Raw genomic sequence first — 27653 nt, 5'->3', positions numbered from 1 at the left:
TCTTAAAGCACATCAGAGAAACTAAAATAATGTGTATACATAGTTTTCCTGGAATCAACATTTGTGGTATGAAGATATGTATGTATCCGTAAAGGGAAAATTCTGCTGAAAAATTGTTTTGTTATACTACTAAGCGTAAAATCCCGAGCACCATACGTAACTTAGACAAACTAAGAAAAATTCGTTATTATTTACTAAAAACTTGTTCCATCCCTTGTTATTGAATTATTGAAGTAACCTTAAATTATTTATTTTTGGCAAAGCAAACTGCTTATTATGACTAGGAGGTGAAATTAGGCATGTGGGAGTCAGATTTAAAAAAATTCAAGATTATTTTATCAATGGAACTTGTTTTAAAATTTAAAAGCAGTAGCGTCATTCATTTTTAAACCAATCAGCGCTTAAATAAAAATAGCGCCACATCACGTCTCACTTCCAAAAAAGCCCATGCATTTGGCAACGCTGCACCATGTAATTTCCCGAACCGCTGTACTTACACGAGTCGGTCGTAGTAATGTCGGACGAAGAAAATTTTATCAAAATAAAGTCAAAAACTAGTTGTGACGGTGTTTAGTGATTTAGTCCTCAACTTGTGCTTACTGCAGTTTACTTCATAAATTAGAAATTTTGTTTAATTCCGATGGTATGGACACGCCAAAGCTTTTATGATCGAAGCAGTACAAGGTATTAATTCCAAGTAATGGTGCATCACAGGACAACATAAGTATGTTGTTTTAATCTGTTTATTTGATTTTTAGAAGTCACTTTTGCATTATTCGGGATTATTTTACAATTTATCTAAACGTTGGCTATTGATTTTCAGTAATTAGGTACCTGTTTTTACTCCTATTTTATGTAGGTGGTCGTGGTAGTTGCGGGAGTGTACAATAATATACGTATAACCCTCACGCATCAGTTTGTTTTTATTTATGTTTATTGTTTACGTATCTAAGCCCAATTATGAGATTTTGAGATTAAGCATTGTTTAAAAAACCATGAAATACCTTTCTTTCACCATATGAAATTTGCTTTTTATTAAAAACAAACCTACTTTTCTGTAGGTATTTTAAACTGATTCTGGGAAGGAGCTTTTAACGATTCTACTGAAAATTGATCTCAGAAGTGGTTTTTGGAATTTTAGGTAGGTATAATTCAGCTTTGTTCCAAAGTATAAACGTAAACATGAATATAATTTATAATAACGACAACAATCAGAGATCGAAAGCTAGTATTACATTGATAATTCATGAATTTGTTTGCATAATCATTTTATTCAGTTAATCACCTGTATAAAACTCTTTTTTCACTAATACATTACTTGGCAGAATTAGGGCATTAATGCTATCGATAATCAATGAACCAAAACAAAGAATAAAATGATTTGAAATGAAATAATATGAAACATTTGTTTATAAACAGTACTTCCTGAAACTGATAATAAACCAATGCCCTTATTTTCATGTATCATGAGAAAAGTGAGAAAGTTGTTATCTAACCTACTACACTTTATTTTTACTTTGGAGAAATTAATTTCATTTCACTCAAACCAGGTGAGAAAAAATTTCACGAGTCTTTTGGCAATTAATAATACATATTTTCCTTGAAATATTTTCACATGAGAATAAGGATTCAGACATTTGAGTTTCTGATTTTCATACCTCCGAGTCATTGTAAAATTATTATATGTCTTCTTAAAATGTTAATTTTTAGGAATCCATAGCACATCTATGAAAAATAGAAAGTTTTGTCAAATGAAATGAGGAAATTAAATTTTTTAAACAAACACCATTTACATAAGTTTAATTTTCACTAAAATGTTTCTGTATAGAGTCAGGGCTTTGGTATATGTTTGTAACCACAAATTATATATCAAAAAACCTATATGTGTGACTGCAGTTTTTATTTTTTCAATTTTACAGTAATTATTTTATTTCATTACCTAGGTAAACTATGTGAAATTAACATTGCAATTCCTCTTGCAATCCTAAAAGCCATCCTTATTGAGTACAAATAGCTAATTCATTTGAATGAAAACAATTTCGGAGAAAAAAAAATGACATCAAACTCTATATTTTTTAAATTAGGATTAAACAGCCCAGAAGTAATAATTAAATGTTAGAGATACAGTAACTAATTATTTGTTTTTATTTCATATTAACAGTGGTTTTTTTTTCTCAGTCATGTTTCACACATGTTAATTAAATGTTTCATGATCTGCCCCTTTATAACTAAATAAATGAATTGTATTAAACTTACCTGCAATGTTGAGTTTTATTCTAGAAAATATTAAGTTATTTATTATGTCTATCAATTTTTTAAAGACCATCTTAGAACTTAGAAACAGCTATTACCTACTATGCTTAGGTATGACCAATAAGTATCTATTTTGTTCCAGTTAAATGTCTGATAAAAAATATTTTACTATTTTATTTTATTAAAATAAAATTTTGTATCCATTTATTCCATATGTTTCCAAATTTAAAATTTTAATTTTATAATTGTTGAAATTTAAGTATATAACCATCACAAAAATGAATAAGATCAAAATTAAACATTGTCTTGATGATTCCAATTGGATCAGATACTATTGACTTTTAATGTACATTTTAGTATTCATTAGATAAGCATCACTGTACTGGCACTACTTTTTTTTTATTGTTGCTTCATGAAAAAATGCTTGCATCCAACATGACATTGCACACAAATGTAACCAAAATATAATTTTTGTGTTAATAGTGGTAGTGGGAGTTTCAACAAGGTGAGATTATCAGTTAGGTAGAACTGTAAATGGTTTCAAAGAAGTGGTAAGTATCTCATTGCGTGTTGTCCTAAAAATATTTACAAAATACTGATAGCGCGAAAAATTCCAGGCTAAATAAGAATACCTATTCACATTTTGTTATCGTCAATAGGTATTACATTAAGGTTTTCAATATTCTATGGTTGTCTTAAATAGTTCATTTCATCTGAATAATATAGAAATGAATAAATTGCAGGTGACTAAGAGAGGTGTTATTAATTTCTCTACTAATTAGGGCTAATATGTTGCCTTTAATTTTCAATTCGGTCCCTAAGTCTCTAATTTAAGCTTAGTATCTATATAATGATTTTTAATGAATATTAATTTTTATTGGTGTTCCATATATGCAACAAGTTTTCTTGTCTGAAATTATTAAGTACCTGTGCAGGTATTTAACTGCCATATATGTTATATTAGTAGTTTTTAAAAGTGCATGCATCCAAATGGAGAAATAATATTGACAATTAAGGTTGAAGGTCAAATTGATAGTTGCATATTGTCTATACAGGTTATAGATCAACTTTCATTTATTAAAACTCTTTTACAGAAAAACTGAACATTGAGATGAATTATATACACAGCGTTCCAGTTGAAATGATTCACCTTTGTCTTATTAAGTAATGATTCATTTTAAAGAAAAATCCTGATATACTTAAATTATGGTTACAAGTAGGATATTTTTTGACAGAAGGCTCAAATGTATCGCTGTCGTTCTGTCTCTTCAACACTATTTGCGTGAAAAATTTCAAATTGGAGGGGGAGTCAAGTAGTACCTTCTTTGAAGAGTTTTTTATTGCCTACTCCTGTATGTACTCTTAGTATTCAAGTAGTGTTTTCTTAAGAATTGATGAAACTGTTTAAAAAGCATCACACAATAATAATATATCAATATTATACAATAGTAATAATAAATATTTATCATATAGAAAAAAAAGTATCTTATCAACTTTACTAGGTATTGCAAAAAGAAAACTTTCATTTAATAATATAAGGTGGCTCATTTTGACAGAAATGGCTTGTTGGGCACTAGCTGTCATTTTTTTATTGACAAATGCTTATTGTGTAAGCAAGACTTAATTTGAAAATATTGACACAGTTCTTATTTATGGTAGGTATGTCATTTTAGGCATGGCTTAGCTACCCAAACTTCTGTTGAGACATTGTAAATAGCAGTAGAGGTATTATCACACATATTTTATTCTGCTAAAAAGTTTTTGGGATTTTTTTTTGCATTTTCGTTATTTAAGTATTTGTTGGTAAATTGTCTGTGGTCAAAACTAAACTTTTAAGTTTCAGTTGATTTAAAGTGTATTTAGTTTTAATTCATAGAAGTTTATGCGTTTCCATTTTAAATAACTATATTATTCTAATGTTTACTATGTATATTTTTTGTTATTTTGGTTCAAATTTTAATTGAACATGTCATTTCTTAACTACTTTTCGAAACAAAATAAATACAAAAATTAAGGATTTCCGCTTAATAATATTTTAATTTATGTATTCAGTGGCCACAGGGTGATATCAAGAAACAAATTAGTTACATACACGACATAACTAAGTTCTTATAAGAGAAATTTGGTATTTTTGAATAATGTGTCTATTCTAAGTATATATTCAGTCGAACGTTGGGTCAAACATTCCATGCATCATGTGGTGTCGACTTAAGAAATTGGATGTCTACTTCCTGTGAAACCTGAGGGCTTGTTATCTTAAAAGTATTTTTTTTTATCCTACGGTCATTATTGGATAGAAAAACAAAATACCCATTCAAATAATTTAGGGCATTGAAGTTAGATTGTGTTTGCTTAAGTTCCTGCTGCCAAGATAGTATTTGAAATTGGCGTTGTAAACTAAAGCAATAATTCCCAGAGGCGATAATCCTCCTGGGTATCTTCCGATTACTGGTAACAGGTGAACTTGTCACATGGTCTGACTCTTAATTATTGTTTTATTATATTAACCGACCTAAAGTAAAAATTCGTATTCTAGCAACTGAATGGTAGACATCTTCAAACGGTGTTCCAAAAAACCTTCCTTGAATACCGAATTTTCTTTTTTACTCTTGAAGCAATATATTCTCATTTCAAGAAAGTCTGTTTCATGAATATCAACATGTTTCTTTACATTCAGTGCATCAAATCAAAATGTGTTTTAGGTCCGTCGCACACGAGCAACTTTTCCCTGGCAACTATTTTGTTGCCGAAATAGAACATACGGGTTTAAATAGAATCCTGCACATAGGTGATTTCTTAGCAAAAGCAACTAAAAAATTTGAATATGTTTTATTTCGCCGATGAATAAATAGTTGCTTTGTAGTAGCCAAAAAATGTACTACATACTTGTTCAAATCTGTAGCTGTACACTAGCAAGTTTGTCTGACAGCACTGCAATGTACCTTTATATTTCGCCTACGTACATTATTGATTTTTTAAAATCTTTCTTGTGGTGGTGCAGCCCTCGTACGTTAATGTTTTGGTATGATATTCGACGCTCTGGTACATTCAAGAAATTGTCAACACTCCTAAGACTTATTCGCACATAATTAAAAAAAATTATGCGGTACTCTTTCAATCCTTCAAACAACTGATGAAATTGTCCTTTGAAAAATCTTCGGCTTAAAATCGGATGAACACCAATACAGCTTTCGTTTTGATGTTTTTTTTTTTTCATGTATTAAGAGCCCAAACACATGCTATCTGAACAAAATCCACAGCGAACTGATAGGTGTACCATTTAGTATATTGGACTATTCAGTTACCCGTATGTGGACGCGAAATGTCACTAACAACTTTTTAATCGTGTTAATATTTAGCCACAAGCAACTCAGGTTGCTCGTGTGCGGCGACCCTTAGTCTGATGGATATTTTTCTGTTACCCTCAAAATAGATGACATCGTATGTAAACAGGCCGTAGACAAAATTTATATTTCACATATAAAGTCTTAACTCGTAGGGAGTAGGTATATAAAACGAGACATTTCGGTTTACTGCTACGCGGTATTTACCTATAACGTAATCGTAACTGTATTTGAAGACTTTATACCATCAGATAACAATACACAATCTCTCAAGATACATCTCGTGATTTTCGAAGAAAAGCCCGAGCTCGGTAGAACTTGAGAAAGATGGGTTCTGTTTAGCATACGTATGGGTAAATGATGCAGCTATTCCGTTATATATTCATTATTTCACTTAGATGTACATTTTCGAGTCAAGCAAAATGTAAACATACTAGAAGAGTTCAAACTCTTAGGTCGTTTCAGTTATAAACAAATCTCCTCTGCTTTTAAGATTTAATAATAATCCTTGCTTCCTATAAAAATATTTATCGTCTAAACTTATTGGAAATTTATTAGATAAGTGTTATCTAGTTAACCATAATGTCATACATTTTTGTATAGTTTAATCGAAGGCATCATGAAGATATCGCCTAACGGAAAATACCTATTTCCAAAGTTATGACTGTTAAATGATACAATTTTTCTACAAGACAATAGTTCTTAGTATTGTGCTTTGTTATAAACAGACGTCTTTGTAAACCTAATGGAGTGCGTAGGTACTCCATTTCCAAGGAATCGTATAAACCTTGCATGTGCTCGGTCTTTTACTAGAGAATCTAATCTTGAATTACATTTTATTTGAAAGCTTTAAACGAATTAAAAACCAAACTCTTCATTAAGGTAGACTCTCCCAACTGTTTTGCAGAAATACAAACTGGTTTTATTTCGATTCGTATTTGCCTGTTAATTAACGATTACATGGAGCTGAAAAGTAGTTTCATAACTAATCTGTGGAATGCTTGATCGTTTAGTAAAAATCGGTGATTTGTTATCTTTGTGTCAAAGCCAAAGGAAAGAATATTCCTTACAAGACGTTTATATAACTTTCTTTCGTTATAAAATGAATGAGTTTTATTAATTATAACTGATTAAATAAAGTAGTTTTTGGTGCTAATGCTTTTTCTGTTGAAATCGAGTTTGGATAAGAAAATATTTTAAGTAATAGTTAAGTATATTATTTTCAAATACGTGTGTGCATTTGATTTCTAAGGCATCTTTAGAGTCATAAAATCGACTACCAGTTGACGTAAACCTTTAAACGTGTTTGTGGCAATATTCTCCCAATTTATTTATCTGGTTTGAAAAGCGATGCCTGTTAGGGACGCATTTCTAAAAAGGCATTTACTATTCAGAAGAGAAACATGGCTTGGGCTTTGAATAGTCCAAGCTTTGCCGTAGATTCTATTCATCGTTACTGCGTATTATTATACTGCATGTCTTTCAAATTTAGTGGTTGCTCTTCACTGGAAGCGTGAATTGCTCTAAAAGGTTGCTTTTGAGGCTTTAATCAATACAAATTTTGTCAATGTAAATTTTTATTTTAGAAAATTATTATTTAAATCTAGGTAGCAGATAATATTACGTTCGCAAATTATGATCATTTCAAGGTTGAAAATGTTGTGAGAAGTCACTTTTTTAGCACTTATTGCCTGTTGTTAACTTTACAAGAAATACTGCATATCGAAAGTAACATAATGGTCAAAATCAGTGAAAGGTTCAAAATGGTCAGAGTCGGTATTATTGGAATGCACCTACGGACTTAGGATACCTTCGCAGGTAGTAAAAGGCTATGGTGTAAAGGTGTCTCCAATTTTTATTAATTAGTGGACTATTGTCAAATTTTATCCCTTTTACATTATTTCCTGTGATTTTCGTACCTAGTTTTCATTTATCGTCGAGCAATAAACCTATGAAGAATTTCCTTTTATCTACCACGTTTGCTTACAATAAGTGTATCAGTTTTGTTGCGCCTGTCTCGTTGATGCACGTGTGCAATACTTGATACTAGTCCAGCTCAAAACTTATAATTTGTAGGTTAATGATTATGATATGACAATAACCAATAATAGTTACGAGTTATTGAATCACAATAATTTCTAATATTACCTTTAGGCGTACAGATTACGCTTGAATTATCGCACAGTTAAACAAAGTTTTCGTCACTATATTTATCATGAGATGGAGATCGGTCAAGATTAAAATGATCAGTTTATACAGTCGCGGTCATATAAATAGCACACTTTTAAATTTTAAATATTTCCAAACTTATATTAATTTATCAATTGTGACTGTCTCCTGATTTATTTTGCCAATACGAAAAATATGAACAAAAAAGAACCTAATACAAATGTAAAACAAAAGATGATTCTAAAGTTTATGATATTTGATGGGACATTTAAATAGCACATTTCACATTAAACCAAATTTTCATGTTATAAGTCAGTATTTTGTGGGATAGCCTTTATTTCGTATAACCGCATTTAATCTTGATGGCATAGACTTCACTAACTTTCTGTAAAAACTATCTTGAATATTATTCCACAATTCCTCTAACTTTGTAGGATTTTTATTTTGTAGATCCCATTTTATGCGGCTCCATAAGTTTTTTTATAGGGTTCAAGTCTGGACTCTATGATGGCCAATCTAAAACACCTACCATGTTATCCCTAATCCAGCCTTTTACAAGTTTTGACGAATGCTTAGGGTTGTTGTCATGCATGAATTTGTATGTTAGGGGCATATACTCATCTGCATAAGGCTCCATGATAGTGGAAAGGATATCTTTATACATAAATCGGTCCATTATACCGTCTATTTTATGTATTGGACCAACACCATTCCACGAGAAAGCTCCCCCAGACCATGACACTCCCTCCGCCATGTTTTATGGTTTTAATAGTGTATTTTTTATTGAGGCTTTGGCCTGGAGGGCGCCATACAAATATTTTTCCGTCATTACCAAACCGATTGAACTTTGATTCGTCACTCCACAGAATATTTTTCCAAAATTTAATGTCTTTATTCACGTGATCGTGCGTAAATTTTAATCTATTCTTTAGATTTCGTTTGGATACTAGTGGCTTTTTTTTCGCTATGCATCCTCTTAGATTAATTTAATTTAATCTCCTTCTAATAGTTCTAACAGATAAATTGACATCAGGTTCATTCAAAATTTCTTGTTTAATTTGCCTAGCTGTTTTAAAAGGATCAGACTTGCTTTTTCTGGTGATTAATCTATCCATTGCTGCTGAGGTTTTGCGACTTCTAGGCATTCTAATTTTGTTTTCAGTACTATTGGTAGATTCAAATAACTTAAGGGCATTGTAAACAAGTTTTCGAGAACATTTTATATTATTAGCAATCTCTGAAATACTGAGACCTTCATTTTTCAAACGAACGATGAGATTTCTTCTTTCTACACCACAATGCTTACTTTTACCCACTAAAAAATTTGAATTAAACAATCGGATATAAGGAAACACCTAAATATCATACTTTCAGAAACAAATTGTTAATTTACGTGATATTTTTCAGCGATCTTAGAAAACGTGCTATTTATATGACCACACTAAACAACTGAATTTGAAAATAATCGAATATGTATAGGGACAAGTTAAGACCTTTCTTAAAAATGTTGTCCTTTGTTCACAAAAAACCTAAATTTTATCAACATTTGCAGATAAGAAGTGTTTATTTCTCAGTTGGACCTAAAGTTAAAAGTGTGCTATTTATATGACCGCGACTGTACTTCATTGTAGTTATAAAACGAGAATTGTATGGTAAAAGTTATCACAGTATGCATTTGCCTTTATATGTGATAAGGACTCCACTTTATATTCGTCCATTAAAACACAAGTTTCATAAGGCAGCTCATTGTCATATCAGTCCAAGTTTGTAAAACAAGGAGCGAAACAATGAATTTTGTAATGACGAGTGTGACATGATTTTTATGAATCGTGTACTAGATACAATTAAGTTTATACTAAATTAACGATGATTTTTTCGCGTTTATATTGTTTTGGAAAAATGGACGTTTTGTTTACTTTTTTCAGAAAAATAATCATTTCTATTTCGGTAATAAAAATACATATCATAAATTTTCTCTATATTTGCCACATTACTCTGTCTCACTTCGAGTAAGAATGGATGGCAGCACACTCATTTCGCGATCTCGACGAACTTTTTGGCGAAGCAATAATCAGCCAAAAGCAAGTGAAAAGATGGTTCAATAAGTTTAAATTGGATGACGTAAGCCTTGCATATACAGGCAGAAGAGGATGATCATCGGATTTCATTGATCAGGCAATTTTGACGGCTATAGAAGAAGACGAAAGTATGACCAGCAGAATGTTGCCTGAAAACTGCAGTGTTAATCAATCCATAAATGTATGCCGTCTCAAGAAACTCGGAAAAGTGTGGAAATTGGCTGGATGGGTCTCGCAAAAAATTTTAGATAACAACAAAGCTGAAGGTGTCTGTATTTTTTTCAATTTGCTGCAACGAAATGAGCAAACTCCATTTCTGAAGAATCTTGTTAAGAGTGATGTTGTTTAAAAACGTTAAAAGAATGAAGGGTTGCGTATCGCCACGTGTTTCACCTAAACGAATACCAAAAGACATCCACTGTCAGAAGGTCATGTGGTATGCCTGGTGGTACAGCAGTGGAATCATCTATTGAGAAATCATTTGTTAATGGTGGAAAACCGAAGATGAGCAGCAATAGTAGCGGATTCCGAAGAAAAATAACAAGCGACATTTCAACATTAACAGTGACATTTATCTGATCCAACTTGACCGCCTTCAATCATATTGTTTTTCACCACGATAATACAAGTCCTCTTGTTGAACGTCGTGTCGTCGAATCAATCGTCAATAAGGGATGGAATCTGCTCTCACATCCGCCCTATTCATTAACCGAGGTCCATATGGACTATCACGTTCAAAAATTGCTCAATCAAATTTATGACGATTTGGATAACTTGGTGGTCGGTGCCAAAGGATGAATTGCCACAAAGAATCATGACTTCTTTGTTCGTGGAAGCAAATATTTATCAAGTAAGTGAATCGGAAGCAGTTATTGAAGTTAATGGTGAATATGATCCAGAATAATTATTTAAACATGTTTTTATTGAATAAAGTTTGTTGAAAAAAATGGTTGTTAATTTTGCATCAACCCAATATTTGGACATTGAGCGGGATTTCCATATTTTACAATAAACATGAAACAAAGATTTATTCAATGGACTTAATGATGTATTATTTATCAAAGAAATACAAAAATGATTTTTTATTCGAAGTCCCGAAATAGACGTGCTATGTAATAACATTTCTCGAGTAAAGGCCCAATTAGTTTTCAGAGGGAAATCGCTGGTGAATTTTAGTGTAGTAGTAGTGACGTATCCTAATTAGGAATTTACAGGAATTCCCGGATGAATTTCCCGCGAGTAATTTATTATGTCTATTAATTTAGTGGAATTTGTTTTTGCTGTGTTACTTGGTGAGCACAGAAACTGAAAGAGTTCTCTTTTCTTTTGGAAATGCTATGATTTAAATATAAAAGCGTCGATTTAGTGCCATAATAGCCAAAAAGTGAAGTTTCATTTGATCGTTGTTTTGCCTTTTATTTTTTTCCCAATTTGTTTTTAATTTTTTTAATACAAAAATGCACTTTTTGTCACTACTGAGTTAATTTGGATTGTATAAGCAGTCGCAAAAAATGACCAAAATATTTTTTCCCTCAATTTTTCCAAAGTTTAGCTAGGTCCAGCCACGAGAAAATGTCATTTGACGTAAATTAACTATTAAAAGTAAACAATAAAAGGCCATATACAATCGTTGGTAATATTGTCGACCAACTGAGTTTTGTTTTCAGGTCGTCGGCTAATTTAAAAACATAAATGTATCACTTCCACATCAGCAATTGTTTACTAATGCAAAGTTATCTTCTAAATGTACAATGCAGGTTTTAAAGAGTAATCTACAGCTAAAAGTTAACAAAAATATCTCAAAACAGTTAGGACCTATGAATAAAAAAACATTTAATTTGTAACAGGCCATGTCTTGATAACAAACCGTTTGCGGACCTATCTATCAATTGACTTTTCCGCTATTATTTATCATCATATCCCAAATCACAGAATATAAATTGTGTAGATGGAAATGTTTTGTTCTTTGTGTTCTTCACAGGTTCGATGTTTTAATAATTTCTCTAATAAAAACATCTATTGCTCTATTACATAAGTTAATCAAATGTCCTATAAAATAAAACCCATATGTATCAGTACACATTTGCCGATGTTCTCTAGAGCGATGGTGAAGGATGTTCAAATGGACACAAGAAATGATACAGTCGGTCGACCGTGTTTCCACCGATTGAATACAGGTCTCTACGTGGCTTGGAAGGTCTTATATATCGAACCCTGACTACATTTCAATGGGCTGTTTTAAGAATTTCATTCCAGAGATGTTTAGGTTGGGGGCGTTTTGCTTCAAAAGTGCACATTTTTGGTACGTAAGTAATTTTGCCCTCGGTTAGTTAATTGGCAATGACATTTAGAGGAGGTTTGGGTTTCACCGATGACATTGTTTAACAGTGAATAAGTATTGTATGGATGTTTTTTAAACAAAGGCTATTCACAGAGGTAAGAAGTGTCACGTGTCAATGCATTGAACCGCGGATCAGTAGTTTTGTGAATTCATATGTTTCTAAGTAAAAAATTATTTTGCAGTCAAGTCATTTCTCTGACATATTGTTGGATAAATGTAAGTATAACTATCTCATAAAAAAAAGTGGGCGATGCTATGAATTAGTTATTTATAAACGGATTTTATTGAACTAAAAATCAAATAAAGTGATTTTCAGATTACAAAGTAACTTCAGAATTTATTGTTTCAAGTCTACTTTTTCTGCTTCTCGTATCAACTTCCAAAGATTAAATACAATTTTTCGATAGAAAATATTTTTTTTAGGTATGGGCAATTAATGTTAAAATAATTTTTGAACTGAAAAAATTGAAAAATTTTAGCAACGCGTCACAATAAGTGTTTAAAATGAATGTTGATATTATTATTATTATTGTCATCATCAATATGATTAGTCAAAAGTTTTATGGTGATTTTTTCAGCTTTTTAAAAGATCCATAGCGTCGTAAGTTGTCTTTTAAAGGCTTTAGCTTACTACGATTAGGTACTCCTCAATTAGGAAAACGAATAGAATAAAAACGTACTGTTTCACCGGAGTTCTTGTTGCTTTTTTTAAATACAGGGTGTCCTCGAATTACGTGGCCAAAATAATACCGCAGATTGTTTGAGTGAAAATAAGTCGATTTAACTAAACTTCTCTCAGTCCAAAAGTTGATAATTATGGAGCTACAGGGTGTTAAAGTTGAAAAAAAAATCACATTTTCTTTAATATCTTTCGATTTCTTTGAGTTAATTTCACGAAATTTCATATTTGAGGGTGTTTTAGGATACGAAATTCAAATTTATTAACGATTTAGTTGTTTCTTCTAGGGGGCGCCACAAGCGACCATTAGGACACATTTAAATCTCTGTAACTTTTTCGTGCCACGGTGTATATTATTTTGGTATTTAAAAACCTTTTTCCCTACCTTTTATACTTGGAAAAGGTATACTTTATTGACGTCGCTAGAAGCAACGGTTTTGGAGAAAAACGCATAATTCTAATGCGCTGCATATTTGCGTTGGCGCTTTTAAGTAAATAACTCAGTTGGCTATGTTTTTAATTGACATTTTAACACTTGAATTTGTTTCTCAAATGTCAGTTTTTTTATTTAGCCCTCAGTTTTTCTTGTCAGTTTCGCTTCTTGTTCCTGTAAATATCCATAAGTATGGCCAATAAATTCACTTATTCTGAAATGGTGGATATGCTGTTGGTTTATGGACTTTGCCGTTGTAATAGTCAAAATAATATCTGATTTTAAAAACTTATTGTTATACATTTACTAATAATTATTTTTGAAAAACTTAATTTTTTTTAACGGAAAATAATTTTAAGGTAATTTGCATGCATCATCAGGTTTAGATGCATTTTTCTCCAAAACCGTTGCTTCTAGCGACGTCAATAAAGTATACCTTTTCCAAGTATAAAAGGTAGGGAAAAAGGTTTTTAAATACCAAAATAATATACACCGTGGCACGAAAAAGTTACAGAGATTTAAATGTGTCCTAATGGTCGCTTGTGGCGCCCCCTAGAAGAAACAACTAAATCGTTAATAAATTTGAATTTCGTATCCTAAAACACCCTCAAATATGAAATTTCGTGAAATTAACTCAAAGAAATCGAAAGATATTAAAGAAAATGTGATTTTTTTTTTTCAACTTTAACACCCTGTAGCTCCATAATTATCAACTTTTGGACTGAGGGAAGTTTAGTTAAATCGACTTATTTTCACTCAAACAATCTGCGGTATTATTTTGGCCACGTTATTCGAGGACACCCTGTATATCTCTAATTTCACTGTTCGTTTTTAACTATTACCAAGTGTAATTGCCACTTGATATTTATTGCCAATAAAAAAATTAATAACGAGGAATCATCTGTACGGCGTCGTAAACCAAACTAACAATATTCTTTTTAAACACTTATAATGGCATATTGTCAAAATATTTCGATTTTTCCACTTAAAAGTTGTTTTAACACTAATTTGTCATCATCAAATTTCGAAAAATACTTTCTATTAAAAAATGTACGAAACATGGAAATCTGTTTAAAATTCTGGAGTTCACACCTGAAGAAGGAGAAATTGAATCTAAAAAAATCAACTTTGACATTATTTAGTAGTATGAACAATATCATTTTAGTTGGTTTTTGATTCCTTTCATAAATAACTGTGTTATAGCTTGGCCCTTTTTTTTATAAAACAGCCAATATATCTCATGAAAACTAGAGCTAATTTGTACGTATCGAAAAACGGGTATTTACACATATCCCAATTTCTGGGCCATTTAGTCGTTTTCCTGAAACACACGATTTCGAGAAGTATACTACTTTATTACATGAAATGTTTAGGCCATATAATAACATGTTTCAGTGTGTTGTTGCCATGTTGCACGACACAATCCTATTTAAAACATTAATTTCGAGTCCAAGACATACAAAAACACGAATTGTCTTAATTACATAGCAAAAACTGTTATGCAATTTTCTTGCAATTGTATTTTCAATCCTTCTAAGTGGCTGGCAAACAATTCGGTTCCGCAAATTGAATTAAGGCTCATGGAAGCCAACATATGTCATGTTTCAGTATGAGTTAGGTCGTCCATCAAATGACGTCACAGCTTTTCCTCGAATGTTGTTTAAGAGATATTTACGCATTTTCCAATATTAGCAAAAGCCTCGTAAATAATCTGGTTTTTATTTATGTTCTTTTAATGTTGGGGCAGGAATAGTTATGATCAATTTCGTAAAGGTTAAGGTTGATTGTTTCCACGTATAGTAATAATACGAGGTTTAATTAAAACATTTAATTTCTTGACTTTTACTTTTAAAACTCGAGTTCGGAGTAAAATGAGATTATGCTTCCACTCTGCTTAGGGGTTTTGAATGTTTCTGTGTTACACATACAAAAAATTATCAGAATTTAATATTGAAGTTAGTTCCTTGAAGCGGTGTTTTATTAATAGCCAACAAGCGAGTATTTTCTAAGCTTGGAAAACGTGGTCATAATTTAACCCGTTTGAAAACTGAAGTCTAAGATAAAGATCAGAAAGATGGCCGAGACATTGAACCCAAAAAGGCCAATACAGCTGGGCGACAGCATGGCGAACGAGACCAAAACAACATCTCGGGAAAGATGGAGCTTAGCCTACTCTTAAGAGAATTCACGGAAATTTATTTTAAAAGTCTTCTAGCTTGATTTAGACTGTAATGAAATGAGTGGTTTGCTCAGCCTTACACGAATATAAATTCGGTTTTTTATTTTTAGGATGGCTACTAACTAAAGTTCAATGTTTTGCTTAAATTTTAACACCCAGTAGGCATATAGTGTCTCAAATAATAAAACAAAATATTTCCATTTGGTCTAAGTCTTCGTTTAGATGTTTTCTTGAAATGTTTTCGGGTTATTCGATCGAATCGAAATTTTAAGTTCATTATTATATGAAAAATGTAACAGAATAATGTGGGCAAGTAGGAAATGGCTACTTACTAACAAATTGTATTTTACAAGAGAGCCCTGAATAATTATAACGTAAATATCTCGAAAACTGATTGTTGGAACAAAATCTACGAGGTATACATTTTTGCATTAAAAAATTGTGAGCTTTTAAAAGTGTAGGAAAAGTGTTATCAGTGCATGCAACACCTTTCTCGAGAATGTGGGTCCAAGTTTCGATAATTTTAATTCCCTACCCGCAAAAAAAACACCTGAAGACTAAGTTTTGTGCCATTTCGTTTAATGTAAAAATGACCTTAAGCTGTCTTGCAAACTTGCTATTTTGATTATTATCGACTTTGGGACACGGATAGTTAAGTAAAAGAATGATCTAGGTTCGAATTATTACTAACCACGAATCTCCTATCATTTCTGAGATACCATCAGTGGCGTAAGGCGAATTTATATCTCCTTATATGACACAAATTAAAAGAAAACATTCACAAATATTGTTTTTATTACTGGAATTGAAATATTGCAATAGCAACAGTTTATAGTTTGTTGAGAATGATTTTTTGATACAGTAGTTCCTTCGGAAGTAGTTAGACATTTTTAAGAATTAGCAAACACTTCAATACATATACCTAGTTAATCTTAATGGGCTTTTGTTTGTGACGCGCATGACGTATTAAAAGGTCCAAACAAAATTTTTCTATTTAATCACTAGTCAAGTGTGCTAAGGAGTGTGTACATTGTAAATTTTTGAGAAGTCAGTTCCAATACAGGTCTTGTGATTAAAGTACAGTGTTGAGTCCGGAGAAACAAGCCGCCTCTTAAGATAACCTATTTGATTACAATAGAGTGACTTTTGCGTCTTGACCTCTTATTTCAACTTATTCCTTTCAATTCGTTCATATGTATATGTATGCAGATATAAAAAGGAGTGTAAGGTAAGCTAGTGTGTCTTATGGATTGTTAATGATTGTCTTCGGAACATAAAATCGATAGTGGCTGTCGTAAAACATAAAACTCTTATACGCTTCTTTTATTGCCTTTAAAAGTATAGTGAAAGTTTTGATACAGCTGCTAATTACACAATCATCTCAGAAAGATATGGCCGCAAATTTAATATTCCCGAATACATGGTTCAGGGCGACATTTGAGAGGTGATGCAAAAATGCCACACCCTGTAGATATCAAAACTAAACCGTTACACCTGGCTGATAAATTATTTTTTATGTGTTCAAATTTTTAAAAAAATATTTTTTATAATTTCCGAGAAAGGATGGATGGCCAATTCTTGTGGGCCACGTGTACTAGGAGATTGATTGTTTATGTTTTCATTGAAACCTAAAAATTTTAAATACATCTTTGAAGTCGGAATGAAACGCCATTCGTTTCTGACTTGAAAAATATTAGGCTTTTGCAGTGTTGAGTTTAATCATTTTCTCGGATTTTATGCGTATTTGTTGCATAAGAGTAATAGATTCCATATCCATCCATTCCAGTATCCTTTAAATACCTACAAGTTAAACCGTTACTTTAATGGAGCAGATATTCTTTAAGTCTAAAAAAACGATTGGAGATAATACCACAACTTTTAAATTGATATTATTGAATTATTGAATTATAATTCGAAATTGTAACAAAAGTCAATTTATATTTTTGTACGGTAGCAATGGTGTATTTGCGTAGTCTGTCATTTTTGCTTAAAATGTTCTCAAACTTCTTTCACTTGACGCCCTGTATATAAATTCACGATCATAATATGTATATTATTAATTTAAATTAATCTATATGTATTATTTATTTCAGATTGAATCAGTGTTGAGTTTTGAAAGAAATATGGCTTACCTAAAGACGTTACTATTGTTGGTGCTTCACTATAACAGTTTTTCTAGTGCAGAAGTTTTTCGTGAATGTTTGAGGGGTCTAAATACATGTGGATGTAAGTATATACATTCCCCGGTCAACTTAAAGTAGTTCACAATTTTTTTAAATTTCAGACACATATCCCGAAGGAGATATAACATTAAAATGGGGACAAGATCTGAACATTACATGCGTGTTAAACAGTAAAGGAATATCTCAATATGGACCAAATGCCTCGGATTTAATGAGATTCATGGTTGGCGACCATGTCGCTCCGGTAAATAGTTTTTAGATGGAAAGTTAAGAAAGTTTAGAATGAAACTTTTTTTTTTTAGTCGGAGAAAATAAATGGAAGTGCAATAAGACTTACAATAATGAATCATACGCCAACAAAAATGATGCAGTATTTCTGTATGGTGAATGAGAGCCTTGTATGTACCAATATAGTGGCCGTAGGCAGTAAGTGATTTTTTAAAGTGTTTTCTGTACAGTTAATTATATGCGACAATTATTTGCAGCTCCACCACAGGAAGTTACAAATTTTAGCTGCATGGGCCAAAACTTGGAAACTTTTACATGCAGTTTTATAGCTCCGGATAACTACATTCACACTGATTACAAAATGGATTATTACGTTCCTAGTGCTATAAGGTATAAAGATAAATCAAAACATAAGCACGAAGTTACCACTCCTATTAGCAGCGAGTAAGATTTTTTTTTTAATAAAAAAATCATTTTGAGTTTGTGTTTTTCAATCATGTACATTAATTGGTCTACACTTTGTGCTTTCATTGTCCACACCTTAAATGTTCCGCTTATTATTGTTAAAGCATCGACGCCAACATGAACATCATTAAGAAATGTACGTCGCAGCATTTCTGCATTTTGTCATTTATTTCAGTGCAATATGGTCCAGTTTTAGAGAAATGATTTTTTTATACGCTTCACAAAGACAACATGCTGTAAAGATTACCATCTTTTAAATAGATTTGGATAAAAAAAATTCAACGTTATTTTAGGAAAGCCTACTATTGCCCTAAAAATTTAACAGCAGTTGAGAAAAGTGAAAATGTTTTCGAATATTCTTGCACTTGGGGCCTTAGCACGATTCCTCAGTATCGTCATTCACAGGAATTTCTAACCTTTAGACTAAATTACAGTAACACGTTTGGAAATAAAACTTCTGAGTTTACTGTGAATCAATACCAACGCGGTAAGTAAATATAAATGAATTTTATGAAAAATACGTTTAGCTGTGCCTCCCTTTCTTTCAGTTCGTGCAAATTCACCTGAAAATTTAACAGGTATGACATCTTCTCCACATTCAATTAAACTAAAATGGGCTATTCCATTATATATCCAGACTTTCCCAAAACATCTTACTCTAAGAGTGAGTTGGTGGATTGAAGAATTCAAGAACTGGACTACAGTTTATTTTAATACCACGAAACAGTACACCATTTATGAATACACTCTGACTAATTTACCCTATGCTCACTGTTTGTATGATATACGTGTAGCTATAAAAGTAACCCCGGCAATAGATGAAGATATGTGGTCGCAAAACTCGTCTATTAACTTGTGGACTCAACCTAAGGCACCTGATCGTCCTCCATCAACTACTGCTGGATTATTCGAGTTGTTGCCAGGCACTGGAAACAGGCGAATATTTTGGCAAAATATCCATAACTATGAGGAAAATGGAAACAACTTTTCGCATTATATTGAAATCCAGGGTCATCCAGATATTAGACCTATCAAAATTCAAAACAATTTTGCTGAATTTACAGCTTTGCCGGATGAGAATTATACTTTTAATATTTGGTCTCAGAATAACGTGTCAAGATCTGCTGAAGCTTCTAGTGTTTTCTTTCCAGCGCAGAAGTATAGTAAGTATCTTTTGGTATTTCTATCTAATGAATATACCTAATCACTAATTATGTTTTAGTGCTAAAGCCGCTGGCAACATTGGTAAAAATCGATAAAGGGAGTGGTGAATATGGTGTGGAATGGAGCGAGAGCAATGATCCTCGACTTACGCATTACACTTTGTTTTGGTGCTCGGCACAGAACGAGTGGCCTCATCCCTGCGATGTAAGTTAATGTATTTACATATTTCCTCAAAAATGCATTTTAAAAAATCTTTTAAGGGAGTATTAAGTTGGAAGGAAATTCCACGAGATGTTAAGAATACAAGTTTGAAACTACCCACATACAACATGCAAAAAAATCAATCAATAAACATCTACCAATTCGCTATATCCGCAAATGCTATCGATACAAGTAGCGGTATGTTGTGGGCTCATTGCACGATATTGCCAGGCGCTGGAGTGAAGTTGAGTCAAACATATGTGAAGAAGGTTGAATCCCGGTCTATAGTTCTGCAATGGAAATTCGAATGCATCAAGTTGAGAGATACCCTTAGTTTCAACGTTAGCTATTGCAGGATCGCCGCACTTCAACCACAAGTGTGTCAGCCAAATACTGAGGAATACCGTTTATTCAATAACACAGATAATAAGTTTGGAATAAGTGAAGGAGAGCTTGTAATAACTGGTTTAAAACCCTATTCCACGTAAGTAATATTTTTGATCTTTATAGACCTTTTTAGATTTATGTATTTTTCTGGTAGGTATAAAACTGCAATCAAGCCCATAATTAATGATGCAAATAGTCAGTTTGGTGAACCGATGTTCAACAATACCGCTGAAGACATCCCTACCGAACCACAAAATTTGCAGATAACCAATATAACTGATAAACAAATGACAATTAAATGGGAGAAGCCTTTGGAAGAAAATGGTCATTTAAGATACTACAAAATATATATGAACGGCGTTAAACAACTAACAATAGATGCAATCAAAGACAAACAAGTTTATGTAGAGACTGTCGCTGTACGACCTAGAACCACATACAATATTTCTGTATGTGTTTATACCATAGCTTGCTCCAACTTCAGCACCGTATTTGCAACGTCAGATATTGGCAGTAAGTAAATTGGCGGCAATTTTGTTTGCGGCAGTTTTCAATCGTTGTCTTTACAGTTCCTGGAGGATCATATAAACCGAGTTTCAACTGGGAACGAAATGACATTGTGATTGTTAAATGGGACAAACCTGATGAAGCGTATGGAAAAATAGATTTTTACCAAGTGGAAGTAGGTCTGAAAAATCAAGTTAACACTTCCACTGTGAATGCTACAGGTAATGTGTTAATAATTTTTTTTACCAATACTTTATTTTCTTGTATATTTTAGAACCATTGCATCGAATTGAAATTTGTAAAGTTGACAAATCGCAAAATGTCTATATAAAAGTGAGAGGAGTGAATATTAAAAATAACCAGTTCCTATACGGTCCATGGAGCGTAACAACTCATATTCCTTGCACGGTGTCCTCTTCCTCTCTCACATGGATTATCCCTTTGGTTGTAATGACGACTGGGTTTTTATTAGCGCTAATTTGGTATTTCTCTAAAAAGTAAGTGGGTATGTTTATTAAAAACAATAATATTCTCAATTTTTTTTCTTAGTACATGTAATAAAGTTGTTGGAATGCAAAATTGTCCAGTTAAACTTCCTACCGATATGGATCATGTAATTGACACCGAAACAAAAGAGAAGAATATGGATGAAACCTTACCCGGCGAACCTTTATTACCTGAGAAACAGCCTAAAGGGGGAACACAAAATAAAGATACCCAGAGGAACCCAAGTGGTGAAAGCAGCGGATGTTGTTCAGGAACTGAGAGTATTTCTTCAGGAGAATCTGCAGGACACTTGTCTATTTCCGATTCAGGTACAGATCAGCCAAGATCTCCGTCTTTGCCCGAGTCAGAAGCCAACATAAGACAAAGGTTAAAGAAGCCAGGTAAGCACAATTAATCACAGCTTGCTGATAATAATGCTTAGAATTTTGAACCATTACTTCCCATAAACTGTCAAAATTCGGTAAACTTCCCTGGGAGATGAATATCTGAAAAATGTTTACATCATTGATAATAAAATTTCGATTTATTATTAACAATGATCCAAGATCTTTTAATTTTTCAATGTTCGAATAAATATGTTACCATTGTTTGAATAAATTTTATGAAGTATGTTCCTTTTAGCAATACATATAAAAACACATAAAAAGTGTCAAGTAGCATTTATCTATTTAGCCTAATGTCAGTTTATTCAAAATAGCAAATGGCCCAGCATAATTTATATCTGATCAGTTAAACTCACAGTTTAAAAATATATCTCTAAAAGGCAGCTCAATACAGTACTACAAAAACCATCTTTAAATTTTTCAGATTACGTAACAGAAACATTAATGCCCTGGTCTTCAAACCCGCGTCCAGAGGGGTACAGCGTTGTAGGTCTTAGAAATCCGCCTATTCAATCTGAAAGTGAGGCAGATTATCTTCCTTTGTCGGATGTATCATCAGTGAGCTCATTCCTGCCTGTTATGCAGCCTCAAGCACTGAAGCCTACTACGCCAGGCTATGTTCCCTGTCTTTCCCAGGAGCCGGCTGCAAAGAATACTGCTTATGTCGTAGCAGGGGAACCCACACCAGCGAGGCTACCTCCGATGCTCAGTTTTAAGGAGGACGATTCTAAGGAGCCTTCCCTCGAGAGTCCTAAATCGTTGATTACGTGGGAGCAGGACACACTTGTTGAAATGCCCGCAAGAAATTACGTAGTGGTAGGAGATTCTAAGCCGTTAAACACTGATATTGCCGCTCAGAATACGCCCAGTAAAGGCTATGTTTCTCATTTGACGTTTGACACCGCTAAGTCGCTAAAAGAAGACTGAATCGGTTATGACACGAGACATATTGCCAATTTTAAAGACTTCGGTGAAAGTGTACTGTTTGTTAACAAAAAGTGACTGTTTCTTCAGCAAAGTTTTTTAAATTATTATTTGTGCCTCGTATTATATTTTAGTGCGCTTCATGATGTGGTCTAGGTTTAGTGACATACCCATTGATTGGGGATGGCAAAGACGAAAAATGCTTATGCAGAATCGCGTGTGTTGTCAGTACTTTTATTATTTATATCAATATCACGGCAGAAAAAGCCTTATGGGGATATCATATACAAGCTGTAATGGTTCAATTTATGAACAATTTTCAATGATCTTATTTAACTATTACCGAAGCGCCGCAATAAATGCAAAAAATAACATAATTAGTTATGTTATTTTTAGTTATTATATTTCGATTTATTGTACGAAGTAACCCGGTAACACAATAGCGATTTCTGTGATACTTTAGTGCCGCTTAAATATAAAAGTACAAATACTTCATTAAGAGCAAATATCCCTTCCAAATATCTTTTTCTTCTATAGGCTAAATAAACCGAGATAAATTCAATCGAATAGTGTCACAGAACAATTTTAAAAAATGTTTATTTGTATTTATATCAACTACATTTTAATTATTTTATGCCGCGAAGGCAAGTCAGTAGTTAATATTCAACACCCATACAACATACTGAAACAGGAAATAATAATCTGAAGAATGAAGGGGTGGGTACGCATTGAATTCTGCTTTAGAGTTTCAATTTCTTATACATCGTACCGCGAAGTCGAGAATAATTATTCTGGAAATAAGTATTAACTCGAAGAAATTGCAATATCAAGTTAGTTTTTTTTTCATAGCGAATGCGATATGAGGAAGAGGCATGTAGAGACAACGAGGACCTTTGCTTTATAACAACTGACCACACAAATTTGATGTATAACTGGACGCCATACATTTTAAGTCCCATCTTGGTACGTTCGACAATGACTTACTTTATCATTGGGTTTAAATGTACTTTTAGTAGATTCTTTTGTAAATAGATCAGTATTTATAATATACCATTATTTAAAATCTATCTTCCTTTAAATATAAATGTATATATTACTTCAGTTAAGATACCGGTAAAATATATCTTATGTAATAGTTAAGTTATCTAAACACGGATAAGATTCAGTTTGTGCCTTAAAATTAGACTGACTCAAAATCGGAGTGATGAACAGGTGTCTGTAGGTTTACGGTATTTTAAGTTTTACAGCACTTTTTTGGTTTGGCGACCAAAGTTCTCATGGTACTCTTTTGGAGTTGGCGCAAAATTAGTCTAAACTTATTTGCTGTTCGCAGTAACACAGCTGAAAGTCACTTGTGAAGTGGAAACTATATTTCCAATGTAGTGTTGTAAATCTTGAACTGCTTAATGGTTGACTTGCCACAATTAATTTTAAGTGCTTTTAGAAGTGTATTTGTCACATTGTAGTGATAATAGTAGCATCTATGTATGTAATAGTTTCGCTCTGAAACCAGTTTCTACTGAATTGACGTTAAAAAATATAATTGGCTCTATTTTGCAATTAGTGTCAAGGAACGTCACAAGACGTTGTATTTTAGTAAAAAAATCTTTAGTTTTATTGAGTTACGTAAACACTAAAAGGGGAGCTATAATCTGCTTTAACATATCAGTTCCGAAGTCATATTTTTAGTTCCCATTTTAAGAAAGCATACAATAATTTTCTTTATTAATCAGGCTGAAGAATTCAGGCAGGGTTCATGAAGAACAATGTATAAATTGTAAATTTTTTAAGGAATCTTTTTTTTTCATGAACACTTTACTTTTCCAAAACAAAATGTCTAATGGCCAAATTGCTAATTTCCATTTCACAACTTCTTTTTGGATCGACAATCATGCAATAATTGAGTGCACTTCGTGTGCTTTTTTTTCTTAAGATGTATCTACGATAAATATTGAATCCCGCCTGAACGTGTTTTGAGTAGGTATTTTTTTATGTTTGTAACATGACATTATTTTTATTTCAGATCAAAATATGTGTACAGTTGTGCAAAGTTACCCTACTTTTGTTATTCATTTATGCAAAAACCTTTCAATTGCACACTTGGGTGCTATATTTGGGCAACTGTACCATAAGCGAAAAATTACATACATTTTGATATTCCCATAATGTTTAAAAAGTTTGATTTATTTTGATGTCCCACATTTGTACAGGGTTCTTGACATGTGTATTATGGTATGATTTGGACTAATTCACAATGAACAAAACCTAGCATAACTACTTGAATGTAGTCTTTGAAGTATTTTCTTGTCCATTATTAATATTATAATCTATTTATGCAGTGTTCCTCCATTTAATATTTTTATTTAAAGAAATATATAGCACATAAATGTATTTCTAGTTTTCATTTACTTTAATGCTACTTTTTGCTCTAACAATGAATACATACAGGGTGGCGCAATAGTGTGACAAAGTACCATATCTTCCTTATTTTACAAAATTAAAAAAAACTGTTCGTATAAAAGTTACACGTGAACATACAGCCTACATTTTAAAAATATTTTTTATCATATAGGGTGTTGCATAAAAACAGGTCAAAATATTTATTCATTTTATTTAACGGAACCCCCTATATATTATTGTATATTTGGATTCCTCGTAAAATTCTCTCCATGGTAGGATGATTAGTTTTAAATTAAATTGGAACGTTGTCTGCTTATGTCGAAAAATGTTTAAATTTGAAGCAAAACAGGGTTCCATAACATGCGCTATAACTTTCAAAGCACGTTAATTATTTTAACAAAAATTGACACAACAGAAGACAAAGGGATGCTCAAGTGCCTTGTTCAACGAATAAGTCGGTTTCTTATTCAGAATACTTTCTACAGGCCCTGCAACTTGAGAATATTCAAATTCATTTTTCTTGGAATTTCTAAATGGGACACTCTGTATTTACGAATCCTATATTGTAGAGATTTGAATCCTCTTCAACTTTTGTTAAGGTAACATTATACGCATTCCCTTTAGTTTTGGTGGAATTCTCATTTCTTTAATACATTTGCAAATAAAACATGCAATATGTAGTAGATGTTGAGCTCTAACTATCCTTCCTGTAGTTTTTTTCTTAAAATTTTTGCAACATAACATATTTTCATTTTAGTTCATATTTGCGTTTAATTCATAACAAGCCACTCTACTTTTATTGTTAATTTATGTAAAAACCTTTGAATTACATACATTAAGATATTATATTTGAGAAACCATCACTCATGTTCTGTTCACTGTACATAAAAAATAAATCATTTTCCAGGGCTCACACTTGAACAGGATTTTAGGCATTCTTATTGCTATTTATTATTTTTCTATTAATATTTAAAGAAATATGTAGGACAGCAAATGCATTTCTGGTTTTAGCGAGCATTAAAACTACCATTTACTGGAACAATGAATATATAATTCTTAGGTATCTTTGGAAGTAGGGATTATTAAATAACCCTATCAAAATCAACATTAAGAAATATAAAATTATTGTAAACCAAAGAAAATTTTTTTTTATAAAGGAGGTGACTGTTGATTGGTTTTTATGGCGGTATACTAATAAATACTTCAACTTAACTAATTCATTGTTTGTCACTACAAAATACTTCCTAGGTATTTCACCATAGCTGTTTTGATTGATGGCCCTTTTCTTGTTTCTATCATCTAAAATTAAAACAAAACATTAAATATTCATGCATAGTTTTGTGTGTATTCCGAAAAGTTTTACCTTTACATTTGACATTCTCTTCATCATCAATCACTTCACATACTGCAATAATACTGTGCTTTTGTCCTAAAGTGCTGTTTTGCCATGTCTCTCCAAATGGAGAATAATTTGTACATACAGATATTTCATCTGACAAATAGATACCTGTCCCGAATATCACTTCCTAAAAGCACTGCTTTTTTTAAAGAATTTGGAGTAGTAAAGATTAGTTACTTTTCCACAGCTAAAATGCTGTTGAAGTCCAAATTTCAAAATTGAGTAGAAATTGCTAATTGAACTTCCATGAAATGCATAAAAGATGTTTTTAGAGGCAACTCTTTTTTCCCATATTTCCTCAAATTTTAAATTATAGCTTACTTTGAATACATACTGGGGTAGAGTACTTATACTGGCTTTTTTATTTATAACTGTCAAAGGTAAATCTCCCTTAAACATATACACCTTGCAGGTACACTCAGAATATATAGGGCAACTTACAGCTGGATGAATTGTGCATAGTGGTATACCTGAGTCTTTAAATAACCATAAAAGAAGATCTACAACTTCTTTAGGTATACTGTGCAGTTTGAGTAGTTCACTTAGTGTAGGTATTTTAGAACAGGCAGTTTTCTATTTTAAAAAGTAGTTGATAATAAAGATGTTTGAATTTTTGAGAGTACTTACAAGAGACACAAAATCTTTTTCATTTTTCTCATTAATAAAACATTGAGGAAAGGGCCTTAAACATTGGTCTGCCTTGAAGGACTTTAGTGCTGCTATAAAGATACATATTGTAAGGTCACAACCTGGCAAATTTTTACTGATAATAGCTTTCAACTCTCCCACAGCGATCTCTTGTTGCTTATCAGCCTCCATCTCCAAACATAGAGGGGTTTTTAGTCTTCAGTTTAAGAATGCGGTCCAATTTTTTCATTTAATCTCATTATTTTATTTATTTCTTTTGGGGCTATTTCATATTAATTTCGATAAATTCAAGATATCATTAAAGATTATTCTGATAATTGATAACAATTACTTCGTGGGTAACTGAAAAATTTGATTAAATGTGACGATTGTTTTGATAAGCAAGTCAGCTGTTTGTCAAAGGTTTGTTGTTGATGTTAAGTTATGTTTGTTCTTGTTTATCTCGTACCTCATAGAGAAAAGAGATATGAAAAAATTGTACTAAATCAAGTGTTTTTGTTGTTGAATGTTGGTGTAGTAAGAGTAATTTGATTCAAAAGATCCTGTTACCTTTTAAGAATTTATAATTTAACTAAGTTCGTATGGAATTACCTATTAGCGACACTCGAAGGAGGTATGTTAAAATAATTTTCTTTAAATTTGAGGGTCTATATAATATGCCACTCTCAGCTAGAAGAACACGAATGTACTATTAAAGAGCATCAGTACATTGTTTAGTACATTGAAAACCCCGATGCATTTGCACAAGCGCATTAATTGCTGCACCGTTGAGAAAAGTACA

General features: G+C 32.2%; 2 protein-coding genes across 7 annotated transcripts; one reads left to right on the top strand and one right to left on the bottom strand.

Moving 5' to 3' along the window:
* The first annotated feature begins 466 nt into the window (after nt 1–466).
* On the top strand, nt 467–24816 carry dome (domeless). 5 transcript variants are annotated; one of them, XM_066301937.1, is made up of 15 exons: nt 467–724; nt 1062–1141; nt 17570–17702; nt 17761–17903; nt 17962–18085; nt 18145–18331; nt 18646–18839; nt 18901–19515; nt 19575–19720; nt 19777–20201; nt 20259–20617; nt 20674–20832; nt 20886–21108; nt 21161–21498; nt 21926–24816. In XM_066301937.1, the coding sequence occupies exons 3-15, from the start codon at nt 17600–17602 to the stop codon at nt 22426–22428; spliced, it is 3519 nt and encodes a 1172-aa protein (XP_066158034.1). In that variant the 5' UTR covers nt 467–724; nt 1062–1141; nt 17570–17599; the 3' UTR covers nt 22429–24816. The 5 variants fall into 5 exon arrangements, with proteins under 5 accessions (XP_066158034.1, XP_066158035.1, XP_066158037.1 ...); XM_066301938.1 differs by lacking the exon at nt 1062–1141 and having other exon boundaries at nt 467–684; XM_066301940.1 differs by lacking the exon at nt 1062–1141 and having other exon boundaries at nt 18145–18277.
* A 1038-nt stretch (nt 24817–25854) lies between these two features.
* On the bottom strand, nt 25855–27353 carry LOC136350368 (protein mono-ADP-ribosyltransferase PARP16-like). Of its 2 annotated transcripts, none has more exons than XM_066301961.1 (5): nt 26852–27353; nt 26666–26797; nt 26546–26614; nt 26189–26351; nt 25855–26124 (listed from the first exon to the last, which is right to left on the bottom strand). In XM_066301961.1, exons 1-5 carry the CDS (start codon nt 27041–27043, stop codon nt 25856–25858), a joined length of 825 nt encoding a protein of 274 aa, XP_066158058.1. In that variant the 5' UTR covers nt 27044–27353; the 3' UTR covers nt 25855. The 2 variants fall into 2 exon arrangements, with proteins under 2 accessions (XP_066158058.1, XP_066158057.1); XM_066301960.1 differs by having other exon boundaries at nt 26402–26614; nt 26852–27334.
* Nucleotides 27354–27653: the final 300 nt, after the last annotated feature.

The sequence above is a fragment of the Euwallacea fornicatus genome, chromosome 3 (genome assembly GCF_040115645.1).
Source record: "Euwallacea fornicatus isolate EFF26 chromosome 3, ASM4011564v1, whole genome shotgun sequence".
Classification (NCBI taxonomy): Eukaryota; Metazoa; Arthropoda; class Insecta; order Coleoptera; family Curculionidae; genus Euwallacea; species Euwallacea fornicatus.
The sequence above is the reverse complement of the archived record's forward strand: the minus strand, read 5'-3'. Positions and strand labels throughout refer to the sequence as shown.

What these genes read in the sequence shown, in the direction of transcription:
- LOC136350368 (XM_066301960.1), bottom strand. Translation starts at nt 27,043, where the DNA reads ATGGAGGCTGATAAGCAACAAGAGATCGCTGTGGGAGAGTTGAAAGCT. An exon ending in TATGCACAATTCATCCAGCT is followed by an intron (nt 26,615 to 26,665) that starts GTAAGTTGCCCT and finishes TATATGTTTAAG; the next exon opens with GGAGATTTACCTTTGACAGT. An exon ending in AGCATTTTAGCTGTGGAAAA is followed by an intron (nt 26,352 to 26,401) that starts GTAACTAATCTT and finishes CAGTGCTTTTAG; the next exon opens with GAAGTGATATTCGGGACAGG.
- dome (XM_066301938.1), top strand. Translation starts at nt 17,600, where the DNA reads ATGGCTTACCTAAAGACGTTACTATTGTTGGTGCTTCACTATAACAGT. An exon ending in TGTGAATCAATACCAACGCG is followed by an intron (nt 18,840 to 18,900) that starts GTAAGTAAATAT and finishes CCTTTCTTTCAG; the next exon opens with TTCGTGCAAATTCACCTGAA. An exon ending in TGCAACGTCAGATATTGGCA is followed by an intron (nt 20,618 to 20,673) that starts GTAAGTAAATTG and finishes TTGTCTTTACAG; the next exon opens with TTCCTGGAGGATCATATAAA.